Below are 16588 nucleotides of genomic sequence, written 5' to 3' on the forward strand. Positions count from 1 at the left end.
CAAGACAGAGGGACCCTTTTGAGAGACTAAGGCAACTCTAGACTCCCCTAGATTAGTGGCACTGGTCCCCTGAACACTGCGGTAAAAAACAACCTAGTGGAACCAAAGACTTGCTGGCCATCTCTGAAGGATCGCTCAAAAGTAGATGATCCAGTGCATTGTGGGAAATGTAGTCCACAGCTCCAGCAAGTTTCAGACTGCTACCGTTTTCTCCGGACTTCGAAATAACTTTCTGCTAACCTTACCGCTGCTAAAGCTTGTTGGTGGCCAGTCAGTCAACCACCACCTTTACTTGACACTTCACCTCAAGGGAACACCACAAAACTTTCATCAGACGTCAGAAGTGGCTTCGTTCCTGACCTTTTGCACCCGTTTTCTCACCAGCACTGTGTAAGCGGCAAAACCAGCTCCCCTGCGGCTCCCATTTTAGCACCAAGGACAGACAGGACAACTCTGCACCTGGGCTTTTCAAGCCAGGTAAAATTGAACTGACTGTCATGGCTTGGTCCTGGGATCCGCATCACCTTAACCCTCATTGGTTTCCACGCAACTCGACCTGCAAGTGACCGATTGCCACTAGTGCTTTTTCCTATTGACCGCAATAATAAAGTTTAGCAGTACTGTTTTGTACTGATTACATTTTGTTTCTAAAATCTACAACTCTGCTTATACTTATGCGATTTACTTTGTTTTGGTGTCTAAATTTATTTTAAAAATCTACTTTATGTTCATAAATTGGTGTCAGATTTCTTTTGAGCCGAATCAATTACTTATCGTCCATATGGGTGCTCTAAAATGCTTAACACATTCCTCTAATAAAGCCTGACTGTTCTTTGCCACCCTACCAGGACTGAGCTCAGGATTTATTATTGTGAATCAAAGTCCCATCTTTGGGGTTTGTAAGAACATTGCATGGTGAAGTTTAACCAGAATCACTACATAATACTACAGCTTTCTACAAATGTACTCGACGTTTTATTATGTTCAGTAATTACTTATATATAGGTCAGGTATGGAGGTTTAAATGCCATGGTTACAAGGACGGAAAGCAAAGTTGTAATGCAGGGCGGAGTTTTGGCTGAAACACCTGCATCTGCCGCTTTTCAGGAATTACTCAGTTTTCAATGGTCTGGACGCATCTGCAAAGATATAAATGGGGCTCTCTCTAGCCCCTGGAGGGCGCAGTTCATATTACAGCATTTGATGTGCACTCCAGACCCCAAGTATGGGGTTGGCACTCCAGTCCCTGAGGGACAAGTGTGCACTTCAAGCCCTAGAAGGTACAGGTCAAACTCGATTCCCTAAGTGCAGGGTGTGCACTCAGCCCCGAGCCGGGGAGCAGGGTTAGTGTTACAGCTGGGCCTGGATAGCGCTCCAGACGTTGCCTGCGGAGTTTTAGAGTGGTGAAGAGTTCACGGGGCATATTATCAACGGCCAGCGATAAATATCGCTGGCCGTGCTTAGCGATAATAATATTATCTCAGGCTATCTCTGGAATTTATCGCCCTGGTAGCGCGTTATTAACAACGCGTTTCTCCAGGGAGATAAAAATTCCAGAGTTAGCGAGGTTATCGCCCTTTTGCAGGGAACATCGCTGATTTTCCAGCGATGTTCCTGGCAAAACGACGATAACCTTGCTGATACGACCCACAGGGTGGTATCAGCATAATCCACCCCCTATGTTAGGGATGGCTAAATCAGGATTTTAGCAGACGTTAGATTTAGGCGAAAACAGCCGTTTTCGCCAAAGTCTAACGTATGCTAAAATCATGTGGGCTGCCTTGTAAATATCGCTATGTAAACATCAGCGATATCTGCAAGGTAGTCCATTGGGGTTACGCCCTGTAACGCCCACTTTGCATCTCATTGGAGATGCAAAGGGAGGCGTTGGGGAAAAGGGTGCTAACATGCGATTATGCATGTTAGCACCATCTTGTAAATAGGGCGCTGGTTTTATCGCCGCTTTTTTCGCTTTGTAAGCCAAAAAAAGCAGAGATAAACCCCTTGTAAATATGCCCCCACAATCTAACTTTTTAGGGTAGTGGTGGATTGTCTCACTCCTGGGGTCAGTGCACAGCTCCTCTCTCCATCCATGCCTAGAGGGTACTACAGTCCCTCCAATGAGGGGCCCCTTCACTATTGCAATCAGTGCAGTGCAGGGTTCTTTCTCTGTGTAGGCTCAGTAAGGGAGGCTCACTTCCCTTACTTAAGGAATAAGACTATGTGGTTCCAACCCTCTCCACTTTCGTGGGTGCAGCCTGGCATCCAACAAAACCTGTACACCAAAATAAAGTGCAATGGAGGTGCACTTCCCCCGTGCTCCTCAGCCTGACCTCTGCGTCAGTTCAGGACACGTCTCTCAGTCCAGTGCCGGAATTCCCTGATTGCTGTTCGGTGCATCCGCTCCGAGTGCCCTGCAGGGACACAGCTCGTGTTTCCAGCGCTGACAGAATGCACCGCAGGGGCAGTGCCTGGGTGGTTAGTTCCTTGTGACAGGTGCAGAAGCAGAGAGATTTTCCTTGTTATGAAATTCTTTGAACTCTTTCTTCACACGTCTGTGGGTGTCAGAGAAGCAGAATGGTATTTAAAGGGGTGAAGTACGTAAGGCAATAGCGGAGCGGTGCGATATCAGGGTGCAGAGCAGGGACAGGTGCCAAGAAAGGAGTGAAGGGAGCTTGCAATATCAAGGTGCAGAGCAGGGACAGGTGCCAAGAAAGGAGTGGAGGGAGACCTGTAATATTAGGGTGCAGAGGAAGACACGGATGAACTCTCCATCACAAGGGCCTGGGCATAAATAGATTTCAAAGTAGGAGCGGAGAACTGAAACATCAGGGAACAAGGAGAAGTAGACCACACAGAGGCTGGGAGAGCAGGGTGAAGAGAGGGGTGCCCCTGCAGAGGAAAGGGCACAGCTCAGTTACATCAGGGTGCAAAGAGAGCGACGACAACAGTAAAGCCAAAGGTGCCAAAACAGAAGAGAGAGGAGACATCAGTTCTGCCACTCGGTGTAAAGCCAGGAGTGAGGGACTGCAGAGGCGGAGAGCAGAGAAGGGAACATAAGAGGGCCACACACACAGAGGAAGAAGAAGAAAGTGAGTGCACCAAGTACAGTTACTAAGACAAAAAGAGCCGCGGTGGGAAACGAGAGGTATGAGAGAAATACAGCACGGAGCTAGATAAGGAAAAGGAGAAAAACTTGACCCGTGGAAAAAAGCAAAGAGTGAGGGGGCACGAGCAGGAGCACCCCGTTGGACCAGAGAGAGGCTCACCACGCGGAGGACAATGAGACTGGGTAAGTCCTTCCGTGTTTGGGGTTCACTGACAGGGGGCCCCCTGACGCCCCCACGCAGTGCTGAAGTCACGCCGAGCTCTGAGCCACGCCAGCAGCGCCTCGACAGCACCAGGCACATCCTCAGAGGCGACCAATGGGAAGGCAGCTGGGCGCTGCTCCGGGGCTCTGGCCGGTTCGAAGGAAGAGGAGACAGCAGGACCGCGGGCCCCAAGGAGGGCCGCTGGGTACAGAGTAAAAAAGAAACTCTAAAGTGGCAGACAGCAAAGAGTGTGTGTGCTGTAAAGCATTGCGTGGGGTGAGGTAGTGTATGCACCTGAGCGGTAATATACCCCAGGCTGTGCTGTAACACATTCCTGGCTGTGCGGTCACATATTCTGTGTAATCAATGCTGCGCGGTCCTTTACGTGTGTCAGATAGCAACTAGTGTGTGTTAACATAGTGCTTTAAGGTGCTGTAATACATTGCGTGGGGTGAGGTAATGCGTTCCTGTATGTGCCTGTGCGGTAATATACCCCAGGCTGTGCTGTAACACATTCCAGGCTGGACGGTCACATATTCTATGTAATAAACGCTCCTGACTGACTTGACGCACATTTGACTCAAAGATTGACTGAATGCCAGTGCTTGTGCCATGAAGGTCACCGCTGTAGGCGCTTTAAACAGCCGCCGGTTGTTCCCAAGCTGGAGAGCCTCGGGTGTCCGGACCAGGGGTCCAGGGGCACCCCGACCCAAAGTGTGGTCTGGAGGAAGGAGCACCAGCTGGTGGCCTTCACGGGAGGTCTTCCTGGCCCACCTGGGTGCAGGTGCCAGGGCTGTGTAGGCGAGTGCGGGGGTGACAGGTGAAAAGCAAACGACGGGTCCGCAGCTCAAGGGAAAGGCTGCAGTCCGGCGGGCAGCAGCTGCCAGTCTGTCTGAGGGGGAGCACCTGGGGTTAGGTCGGGGGCCAGGGGAAGTAAGGAGGGCCCCGGGGTCAGTACAGCAGCCTCTGCGCCCGGTTTTGATAGCATATCTGTTTACTGTAAAGGATCGGAAAGGGACCTACAAAGCGAAGTGAAGGTGGAGGGTGCGTTGTGAATTGTGCGGTAACGGGTGACACTTCACTGTGAATCCTGATGCCAGTGTGCTGGTCTCACCCTGCATCCACAGAGGCAGTAAACTTCGAGACACCTTCGCCAGAGCCCGCTGTCTGTTGGATTGGGGAAGCAAACGCCTGGCACCTGTGTGGGCACAAGCCAGAGCCCACTGTGTGTGGGGTTGGCGAAGACAGCTGCTCTGGTTGGTGCCGACACAGCTGCAAGGCGTTTGCTGCCCCAACCCCACAGACAGCGGCTCTGGCTGGTGCCGACACAGCTGCTATGCTTTTGCTCCCCTAACCCCACAGACAGCGGCTCTGGCTGGTGCCAACACAGCTGCTATGCTTTTGCTCCCCTAACCCCACAGACAGCGGCTCTGGCTGGTGCCAACACAGCTGCTATGCTTTTGCTCCCCTAACCCCACAGACAGCGGCTCTGGCTGGTGCCAACACAGCTGCTTTGCCTTTTTTCCCCAACCCCACAGACAACGGCTCTGGCTGGTGCCAACACAGCTGCTATGCCTTTTTCCCCAACCCCACAGACAGCGGCTCTGGCTGGTGCAGACACAGCTGCTATGCCTTTGCTCCCCTAACCCCACAGACAGCGGCTCTGGCTGGTGCAGACACAGCTGCTATGCTTTTGCTGCCCCAACCCCACAGACAGCGGCTCTGGCTGGTGCCAACACAGCTGCTATGCTTTTGCTCCCCCAACCCCACAGACAGCGGATCTGGCTGGTGCAGACACAGCTGCTATGCCTTTTCTCCCCAACCCCACAGACAGCGGATCTGGCTGGTGCCAACACAGCTGCTATGCTTTTGCTCCCCCAACCCCACAGACAGCGGATCTGGCTGGTGCAGACACAGCTGCTATGCCTTTTCTCCCCAACCCCACAGACAGCGGATCTGGCTGGTGCAGACACAGCTGCTATGCTTTTGCTCCCCCAACCCCACAGACAGCGGATCTGGCTGGTGCAGACACAGCTGCTATGCTTTTGCTGCCCCAACCCCACAGACATCGGCTCTGGCTGGTGCAGACACAGCTGCTATGCTTTTGCTGCCCCAACCCCACAGACATCGGCTCTGGCTGGTGCAGACACAGCTGCTATGCTTTTGCTCCCCCAACCCCACAGACAGCGGATCTGGCTGGTGCAGACACAGCTGCTATGCTTTTGCTCCCCCAACCCCACAGACAGCGGCTCTGGCTGGTGCCAACACAGCTGCTATGCTCCCCCCCCCCAACCCCACAGACAGCTGCTCTGGCTGGTGCCGTCACAGCTGCTATGCTTTTGCTGCCCCAACCCCACAGACATCGGCTCTGGCTGGTGCAGACACAGCTGCTATGCTTTTGCTGCCCCAACCCCACAGACATCGGCTCTGGCTGGTGCAGACACAGCTGCTATGCTTTTGCTCCCCCAACCCCACAGACAGCGGCTCTGGCTGGTGCCAACACAGCTGCTATGCTCCCCCCCCCCAACCCCACAGACAGCTGCTCTGGCTGGTGCCGTCACAGCTGCTATGCTTTTGCTGCCCCAACCCCACAGACAGCGGCTCTGGCTGGTGCCAACACAGCTGCTATGCTTTTGCTCCCCCAACCCCACAGACAGCGGATCTGGCTGGTGCAGACACAGCTGCTATGCCTTTTCTCCCCAACCCCACAGACAGCGGATCTGGCTGGTGCAGACACAGCTGCTATGCTTTTGCTCCCCCAACCCCACAGACATCGGCTCTGGCTGGTGCAGACACAGCTGCTATGCTTTTGCTGCCCCAACCCCACAGACAGCTGCTCTGGTTGGTGCCGACACAGCTGCAAGGCGTTTGCTGCCCCAACCCCACAGACAGCGGCTCTGGCTGGTGCCGTCACAGCTGCTATGCTTTTGCTGCCCCAACCCCACAGACAGCTGCTCTGGCTGGTGCCAACACAGCTGCTATGCTCCCCCCCCCCAACCCCACAGACAGCTGCTCTGGCTGGTGCCGTCACAGCTGCTATGCTCCCCCCCCCCCCCCAACCCCACAGACAGCTGCTCTGCCTGGTGCCGACACAAATGCCAGGCGTTTGCAGCGATTTACCACTCGATTACCCTGACATTAAGCTGGGCGTCAGGAGGATATATTACAACTACAAATCGCCTGGGTTCTATTTGTGATAGGAATAAAACAGCGGCTTCTTGTAAAACGTGCTATCACTGCTTTGGAAGTCAGAGGGTTAATAGTGTACAAATAACACGGCAGGTTCTATTCGTCTATTTAGGACAAGTTATGCCCATATGCAAGCAGTTTTAAGATGACGTTTTTCTACAGGACACTTGTGGGTTGAGTCTGTGGGCTGTCCTGGGGCATAGAATACACACACACACACACAAGCACACGCACGTACGCACACACACACACACACACACACCTGAAGCTGCAGTAGCCATGGCAGAAAGAAAGAGCGACACAACCAATGTATCCATTAACAGCCTGTTTATAAACGTGAAGGATGCTGATGGCTTCCGTGGCATCTTCATCAAAGCTTGGCGGGATGCTAAACACACACTTAATACAGATGGAAGCTGGTCGCTGGATGGGACTGGCATGTCATACAGATACCAACGCACTGGGGTCCTGAGAAAGACCGCAGTTCCAAACATGATGTCAACAAAGCCTTGGATTTGCCTAGCAAGTTAATGGTTAATGGCATCGGAGAGCGAGGCTTAATTATTTGGAAATTGGCAGTAGTTTTAAGAATATGAATAATTTTAACAGGAAGGCTTTAAAAAGATTTGTGTTAATTCGTATTGTATGCTCATTGGTTTAATTTGATAAATATATTTTTGTGTGATGAAAGCATAGATCGGTGGCATGCTCCTTAAATACTTTCATCTTGCGGTGGACATTTCAGATGCACAAATAACTAGGCAGTATGTATCCGTGTGACGGTCACTGGAGATGGATGGCGCTGGCATCACACATGCAAGAGCCCCAGCCCCACAGGCATGGGGTGATACTCTTGTCATCTAAGACTTCCAAGAATACTTCATCATGCTTTCTAGTTGAAGCTTTGACCGCTGTGGTTAAGACGTATATTCACTGATGGCCGCTGTTACCACCTCTGGCCTCTCCTCCCTTTTTAGGTCGAGCCATGCTGAACTGGAGTATGGACTTGAAGCCCCACTTTAAGAGCGGCTGCTGGCCTTTCTTTCGACGCAGCCAGCCTAAAGAAAGGGGCGTGGCCTCTATTAACTTGAAAGCCTCATGGGGTTTGTGTAAACAATAATCATTTCCAATGCAATAGGTCTAGCATTTTAGAGACTTGGAGCTATTGGTATTGGAAATGACAATGCTTTGTATTATTCAGGTGTTTTAAACACATAAATAAAAGGTATTGCCATTTACAATGCCAGAAGGTCACAATCTCACAATTGTGAAACCTATGGCATTGCAAATGCTTGAATGCTTGTTCTTGCTGCGGTGGGTCTTTCCTGTGTCCAGTCTATCTGTTCGCACTCTCTCCACGGGCCTCACAGGCTCAGCAGTGGTCCTCTGAAGGGACCCCCAGCCACAGAGGCCCAGAGATGAATGACTTTGCCACCAGATGGGCTGGAGCCCCTTGGGACGCCTCCCGGGCCTGCTGTTAGCCAGCAGCGCTTTGCATGCTGGGTTAAAAGTTAGTTATCTTATTATATGTACAGCGCCTCTATAGCGCCAAAGTAACTTGCAACAATTACAAGAAGTTGGTTGAATAACCAAATAATGTCCTGAGCTATACAACAAGAAGGAGGAATAACAAAAGCTACCGATTCAGGAAGGCGCATTAAGGCGATGCACAGAATGTCAATCCCAAAGAAATAACTGTCTACAAATACTGAACGTTTACGAGTTCTGCCCAACGTCCACAGCACATAGGGTCCAGTCCTAGAAGGATGGTCTGCAAACCTTAGGATGGTCGGGGGCACCTGAGAAAGTAGACTCCCCCGTGAGCAGAAAGGTGGCACAGGCTTGGCACTCACCAGTGCCAGGCTGCCATCACGCGTGGGGCAGCTGCCTGAAAACCCAGGAATCGATAGAGGCGAATTCAGCAACTATTGCAAGCTGGCCTAAGAGACGACTGCACGGCTGTCCGCCGCAAACAAGCACACATCAATGCACTTTCTGCACCTGTGGAGACAGCTGTGCCCACCTCCACTCCGTGCGCGCTGCGCACACCCGGTCTCTGCGCGCTGCGCACACACGGTCTCTGCGCGCTGCGCACACACGGTTTCTGCTAGGTGATTCCCTGTGGCACACGGGGGCCAAAGGCTGCGGATTTCCTTCACCCAGGGGAACGATTAAAGGCAGGCTGGCCCTGCGTAGGAGGCCGCCACAATAGCCTATTACCTGATGCCGGCCCGGGATGACACCTCCCGGTTACACAATGCCAGCATCACTCAGCGCTCCGGGGCTGACGTGCGTCTGCCTGGCATCATTTGCCTTGCTGATTAGGGGAATTCCGATCCAAATTGTGTCCTCTGAGGAATCTGCGCACACCTGCTTCTGGAAATAGGACAGAGGGAACTCCTTAGCGGCTGAGGATGGCGGCGGCAGCGCTGGCCAGGACAGGGCAGGGAGGAGGCACGTGTACAGGAGGCGAGGACAGGCACTCCAGGCACAGGCGGGGGTGTACGTGAGGCCAGGCGAGGGAGCGTCCCGCCACCTGCCTCCTCGGGACTGCTCTCTCCCACCAGCAATCCTTCCAGGCACTCCTTCCTTCTTCCCCGTACTCTCGCTTGCGCCTGCGCCTCTTCTCGGTTCTTGGTCTATCTGCGGCTCACCGGTCCCATGAGACGCTGCTCCCCCAGGACGGCGGCCTCTTTCTCCTTCGTTTCACCCGTCCCTCTCTTCTCGCATCACTCCCCCATACTTCCCTCTCCTCTCCTCTCTCCGCTTCTCGTCCCAGCCTCAGTCTGTGTCTCTACACATCAGTGTGTACTGTTTGTCTCCAGCTGTCCCGCTACCCTTCCTTTTGGCTCTCTGACCACCCCCGCCCTACCCGCGCTTCCCGTGCCATTCTCCGGCCCTTCTTGCTCTCACTTTCTCTGCTGACCCCTCCCTCAACAAGAACCACGATTTTCCATCTGTATCCCAATACGCGTTCCATTCTGCGAACAGTAAAATACCACTTTCAGAGTTGAGCCGAGACAACTGTACAGATGCCTAATGTACAGAACGCCAGGTTCCCACCCATAAGTAATATTTCATTTACTGTTTTGGGTGAAATATCTTTATTAGATCCAGTCACAAACCCTTTCAGAATGTACCTGGCGACGAGATCCCGAAAGCAGCTCGTCTCTGTACATCATGGCAGGGCACGGGTCGGGGGTACACGCGGGTATCACAGCGTCCACCCACTCTTTTCACAGGGTGGACGCCGTCCCCCTGCCAATAAGTTGGGCCCCACAGAAATATGTTGAACTTGTCCCAGTGTCATTTTGAAACACAGGGACACGTTCATCAGCTCCTACAGGTTGTGTGCTTTTGATTTCCAGCAGCAATGTGCGGGCAGCGTGGGGGCTTTTTTTCCACCTACAGCTGGGCAACCATAAAGACAACAGTTGAGGGGCCATCAGGCTTCCTTTTGATCAAGTATGGGACTGGAGGCCCACTGAAACCTCGCCAATGCACCAGCGAGAAAACAAAAGCACACAGCTTATCTCTTCACAGGTACTTAAGAGATGCAGGATTTTACTTTGCTGTATACAAGTGCATGCACTGTAAGAATGTCAGATGTAAGTCCGTTTTGTAGAGCACATGCTACTCACCCTTAGAGGTCTCAAGGCGCTGGGGGCCGTCTTGGAAATTAAGTGAGCTATTGCCCAGTCACATGGTGCTGAGCTGAGCTGCCACCGGAGCTAGGGTTTGAACCGTGAACCCTGTGCTCTGAAGTCAGCTGCCCGGCTGCTGCACCACACCTCTCCAGGGTTGCTTTGTCTCAGTATTTACACAAATAATTTCAATAGCACTATTTTATTTCTTTTATAGCTCTACTCATCCCAGTACAGAGTGTTAGAGCACTTTACATAACATACGTTATCCATTCTAAATAAATCATATAAGTGTGTAATGTACAAGATGTGCTACATGATGCAGTTAGGGTTACATGGTGTAGGAGTCAAATACACTCCATAGCTCACTGTGGAATACTAGAAGGATTACAATTTATCCGCTGCAAGAAACAAACGGATCTCCGTGTTCATAGCAGTAATACACTTACCCATCAACATATAATACAAATCTGTGATCTGCATGGTACATGATATGCTTTGCAAGAGATAACTTTTGAAAAAAACATATTTTATTGCAATTTCAGTTGGCATATCTTATAACATACACATATCAGAGCATCACTTCCAGTGAGGTCACTTCCTGTGATGCCACATGGAATGTCACCCGTCATGACGTCATATGGGCTTTGATAGCACGTGTTATGATGTCACTTGCATACTGCCTGACTTAGTCTGTCCCCCACTTCTTTTTTTAGGACTTGTGCCCTGCATCATGGGATACCTGTCCTTTCACTTACATTCCACACTTGGGCAATGTCCGCTTAGACACGCTGTGGGAGCCAGGCGTTGTCCACACTCCTGGTCCTCATCCAATATCACTAAATGCTTGGCGCAATATCACTGACCATGTCAGTGAACTGCTTCCCTCTCGCACAGCTCCGCCTAGGTAGCTGCTGCCCCTGACCCCTGCTGACCTCGCTGGTCAGAGTACGAGGCCCTCTGCTTATCTGCCTCTGTTCTGCCCCCTGACTCTCTGCTTCTGCCTGTATGATCTTTTTTCCTTCTTTTCCATTCTATAACTTTATTTCGGTCTCAAGGACTATAAAAGTACATAAAAATCACAGGGAATATGCACAAGCGAGTCATAGATAGTACATGGCCATACAGTTAATTCATATACCAATAAAAATAACTACAATTAAAAACCTGTTGACCATAATAAAGTGCATTTTAAGTTGTTCCAGGACCTGGTCCTAATCGTATATTAAAATACAATACAATGAAAAATTACCTAGCCATCGTAATGTAAAGTTTCTATTCTATTAAGGACTCGGAGGCGAGGATTATCAATCAATCAATAATCTTTATTCTCGGTCATTTAGACCATCAAAGATAAATACAGTACATTTTGTTTAAAAAAAATTGAGAATTAACAATGTTTTAAGCAAATTCAATCACTCAATAACCTTAAAAAATTTCATGATTCAAAACATTAAAAAACATTAAAAGAGTCATAAAAGATACACCGATGTCTTAATACTTTAAACAGAGGCCCCCGCTTTTAAAATGCGAGATCGAACATACCACATGGCCATTAGATACTTTGATAGTGCAAAAACAATCGGAGGTGACAAGTCAGTTTTGAGGATTCTAAACGCGGGCAAATATTTCCTAAAGCCCATGTTTTTAAGAATAGGTAGAAGCCAGTATCTTCTCGCTCTTTGGTAAGCTTTGCAAAAGAGAACCACGTGTAGGTCACTCTCATGAGGGTATGTGCAGGCAGGACACTGCTCTTCCACTGAGGGCCTGGACCATAAACTGATGAAGGCCCTCAAAGGGAGAGATCCGTATCTCCATTGTAAATATAATTTTCTTGCCAGCACAGGGCCCATTCCGTCCAATACACTTTCCATTTGGTAGGAATCTTTCAATTGAATAAATATGTGGGTCAATGATCCCACCCGTGTATTATCTATATCAGTGGTCAGCTTCGACTGGTAATAGAATTGTGAAAGTGCCTTACGAGAGGTCCTCTTACATGAGTTAGCAGGGTCGATCCATAGTTTGGAAAGACCTAGGCTTTCACATGTACTCCTTATATATTTTAGCATGGGGATATTGCAAATATTTGGTAAAGCCATAAACTCTTGGAGCTCTCTTCTGTAATCACCAAGATCCTGGCTACTCCATATTCTTCGCCAAAAGGCCAGGGGCTTCAGCCCTAGCTCCTCGGCAATTGGCCTTAGACCTAGATCCAATCTCAGGGGAAACAGTGGGGTACTCGAAGGGAGGGCCACTAACTGCCTAAGAAACCTGTTCTCAGTAGTTGTTAAATTTTTTGCAGAAACATGGCCCCAAAGTTCCGCCCCATATACGACTGAGCCCCGGGCTTGAGATTTGTAGATCTGTATCATAGGGCCCAGTGGGCGATATATAGATTTGCCCGCCATTCTTAGAATTCCCCCCGCCTTCTGTGATAATTTCAAATTTGCCCTAGTCAGATGAGTTCCCCATGTCATTTTCTCATTCAGGGTAACCCCCAAATATTCGAATGTGGAGACCCTCTCCAATCGCACCTTGCCTAGGAGAGGGTTTGGACGTGTTGAAGGTGTTGGGTTCAAAATCATAAATTTTGTCTTGGAGGGGTTGATTTCAAGACCCCTCTCAGTACAAAACTTCAGGAACCCGTCCACTATCCTTTGAATTCCCATGGGGGATTTGGAGAGCAGCAGGGTGTCGTCTGCAAACATTACAGCAGGCACCCTGCTGCCGTTCAATTTGGGAGCGTCAATGTCTTTTAACCTGGACAAATGGGCGATTACCCCGTTGACAAAGAGGCAGAACAGAGTGGGTGCTAATACACAGCCCTGCCTCACCCCCCTGTCAACGGGGAATCTTTCTGTTAAGCCCCCCCATCCGGCCACACCTGACCTGCGCAAAGTTGTCCTGATGTAATTTAATCAGTATAGCCAGGATGTCTAACGGGACTCCCATATCGCCCAGGACGTTCCAAAGTTTGGATCTAGGCACCAGGTCGAAGGCAGCCCGCAAATCCACGAATACCGTGTACAGGCTGCCCCCTTCCAAAAGTGCCGTCCTCCAATAAATAAGACTAAGGCGAAAAATTTGATCGGTAGTGGATACCCCCTTTCTAAACCCAGCCTGATAGGGGCTCATAGTAGCGGTCTCCTCTATCCAGTTCTGCAGACGGTCTAGAATAAGCCTCCCGAAGAGTTTTTGCGACACATCTATCAAACTGATGGGTCTGTAGTTGGATGGGAGCAGAGGCGAGCCTTTCTTGAAGATCGGGACCACCTCTGCGCCCAGCCAAGTACAAGGCACATCCATGCCCTTAAGAATCGCATTAAATAGCGCCAAAAAATAAGGGGCCCATATATCTGGCACCTGTTTGAAGAGATCACCTGGGAGGCCATCCAAACCGGGTGCCTTTCCCGCTGACAAACCTGTTATAGCAAGCCGGACTTCCCTTATTGTGAATGGATCCCCTTCCTTGCAATTATAGACCGACGGGATAGTAGTGCAGCTGCCGTGGCCTGGCACCTCTGAGTACAGAGACTGAAAGTGCTCCTGCCAGGTCTTAGAAGAAATATTTGGCTCTATTGCCGAAACAAGTTCCTCAGAGCCTGAGTTGACAATTCTCCAGAACTTCCGTGAGTCCATGGAGGCTAGGGCACTAGCAAGTTCTTCCCATTTGTTCTGGTCCCAGTCAATCTTAGCATTAGTAGTTAACTTCTTATATTCACGTCTCTTGGTTTGAATCTCCAACCTGCTATTGCGGTTCTTGATGCTTGACAAGAGATCTCTCCTTGCCCTACGGCACGCCGCATTATACCAGGTGCACTGATTCCTTCCTCTTCCCCTCCTTGGACCATTGTTAAATAGATCCACAGATAGGGTCTTTACGAGTTCTTCATGAAGGAGCCAAATTTGCTTATTATTGACCCCTGTACTAGATTCAGTACTCAAATGCGCCATTTTTTCCAAAATGGGAATAAGGCTATTATAAAGCCGGGGGAGTTTATCTGCGCTTGTTACTATTTTTTCCCACTTAATTCTTCTCCTATTGTTTTCTAGAACCAGGTCAGGGTGTGTCTTGTACAATTCTGCTTCCCCGCAGCCCCGGCCAGGGAGGAGAAAGTCCAATTCCAGGGCATTATGGTCGCTGTCTTCTCTGTCGATGACCCTAAAATCAATGACATGCGACCATGAGGATAATTGCACTAAGATGTAATCAAGTCTTGATTCCCTGCCCTTCCGATTAAATGTGGGTTTGCTCGGGATATCAGATTTAACTCGCCCGTTACAAGCCCTAACTCCATGTCTCAAAGTTAGGGCAGTAATCTGCACTGCCAATGGGCTCCAGGCTTTTGGCGAAATGGATTCTATCGGTGGTACTCGCCATCTTGCCTCTTCCTCTAGGCATGCCCCATCTAAGAGACCTGGTAGGGGTTCATAGTGTGAATTCAAATCCCCGCCCACTACGAAGGGGAACCCCTTGGGCAATTCAGCCAAAAGATCTGTGAGTTTGTCAATAGTAGGGGATTCCTGCGAGGTGGCGACCGGTCTCGAGTAGACATTCACCACCGCTAATCTGCAGCAGTGAGACCATTCCAGTAGAACCACTAGTATATCTTCAGAAACCACTGGGAAACGCGTAGCTTTGCATCCCAAATGGACTGCGACCCATGTTTCAAGACCACCTGATGGGCGCCCCCTTCCCCCCCATTTCGCGGGAATAGAGAATACTGCAAAGCCCTGCCTCACATGCTCCTCTCTCTCCCAGGTTTCCTGGAACATACATAGGTCTTTGGAATCAATATATTCCATCCATTCCAGGGAATCGGACTTATTTCCCAAACCCGCCACATTCCAAGATAATATTTTTAGTGGCAGGGGCCTATCACTCGGGGTAGTGGTAAGGGTACAAACATTCCCTTTATCACTAGTCATAATCTCTATGTGTGACAGGGGGATGCTTGTTTCTTCCCCCACATTATGAAATATATTGCTGGCGGAATTGCTCAAGGGCACATGGTGTTCCAGGTGATTGGGCAGCTCTATTTCTTGACTGGTTTCGTCCGCAGTCTCCCATGCTACAAAATTAGACTTCCCACTTGTATCTATAGGCAGTCAGTCGCCCATGTCTAGTAAGCTGTAACTATTCTGGGTTGGAAGATAAAATTGCTGATAGGGCCCCCAGGAGGAATGATTATGCTCACCTAGGCCCCAATTGCCGCCTCTCCTGTGGCAAATTTCCCCACCCTCTTCAGCCATATTGGAGGAATAATGGGCTAACTCCTCTCTTCGAGAGTTAGGTAATACTCTCCAACCTCTTGATGGTCCCCCGCCCAATCTCTCCGGATGTAATTGTTGAGCGTTGATTTCAGGGTACCCTTGATGTTGTCTACTAGGGTGATAAAGGACTCCCCTTTTTTTGAAATCTCCCCTCCCAACTGGTCTTTGTATCTGAGCCCCCCAGATCTCATCTTCCCTATCATATGCTAGAGGGGGGTAAAAAAAGGAGAGGGGTAGGGATTGGATAATAGTCCCCTCTTCCTTAGCAGTCCATCCACAAATATAACGGACGGTCCTCTGGTCTTTAAAATTGACTATAACGCAGTCACCATTTATGGATTTAGTTGAGCTGCCCAACCACGGGACCCTTCGTACCATGAGAACGGGGCTTGATATACCTTCAGGGAGCGGTCTATAAGTACATAACCAATTGATCACCTTATTTTTGAGGGAAGCAGTGGATTCTTTAGAGGTAGCATTCAATTCTGGTACCCCTACCAGGACAACAGTGTATGGGGCTGCCTCTGGGGGGAGGTTTATTGGTCCAGGGTTTGGCCTCTTGCTCACTCCCTCTGCCATTGGCTCCACATTATTCAGTGAGTCAGTAGGAGCGAAGGCACTTTGCCCAATTTGGTCTGCCCTAGTTGGAGGAGAAAATAGATGATTGAGCTGATCTGCATGATTTTTTGGAGCATCTGCCCTCAAATAGATGTTAGTATTTGTGGGCAAGATGGGTATTGCCTGCTGTGTTATATGTGTGGCACTTTTAGCCCGATTTATAGGCTGGGAGGGACCTATTTTTGTAGCCCTATCGGGACCCTTTATTACACCATTGTTGGCTGTTTTCAGACTGTCAGCTAGTTGGACTGTGGATTTTTCTATGACCACTAGCCTGGCTTCCATTTTTATTAGCCTTTCTTCCAGTGGACTGAGGAGGTTTCTTATGAGGGCACCTATGTCCGCAAGGGTAATATCCTCCTCAGTAGGCTCAAGTAAATTTAGCTCAGGTTGGTTACTTGTCTCCCCTGGTAGATCGGAACACGTGACCCCAGCCCTGTCTATTTGCAATTTTTCCCTGACATTCAAACAAGAGCTTTTTATTATCTGGTTTGTGCAGAGTTTTGTAATATTTGGCTTTCGCACACCCTTAATCTTGGGTCCTCCGCT

General features: G+C 49.8%; 1 protein-coding gene across 1 annotated transcript in view; it reads left to right on the forward strand.

Annotated features, from left to right (window-relative positions):
* Window positions 1-2663: 2663 nt before the first annotated feature.
* The window catches only part of LOC146839382 (uncharacterized), a 42389-nt gene continuing 28464 nt past the window's right edge, over window positions 2664-16588 (forward strand). Inside the window, exon 1 of the mRNA XM_085650352.1 lies at window positions 2664-3292. Coding sequence (XP_085506478.1) covers window positions 3283-3292 — 10 coding nt within the window. The 5' untranslated portion in view covers window positions 2664-3282. The remainder of the gene's footprint in view (window positions 3293-16588) is intronic.

Source organism: Triturus cristatus, chromosome 4_1 (assembly GCF_964204655.1).
Source record: "Triturus cristatus chromosome 4_1, aTriCri1.1, whole genome shotgun sequence".
NCBI classification, from domain to species: domain Eukaryota; kingdom Metazoa; phylum Chordata; class Amphibia; order Caudata; family Salamandridae; genus Triturus; species Triturus cristatus.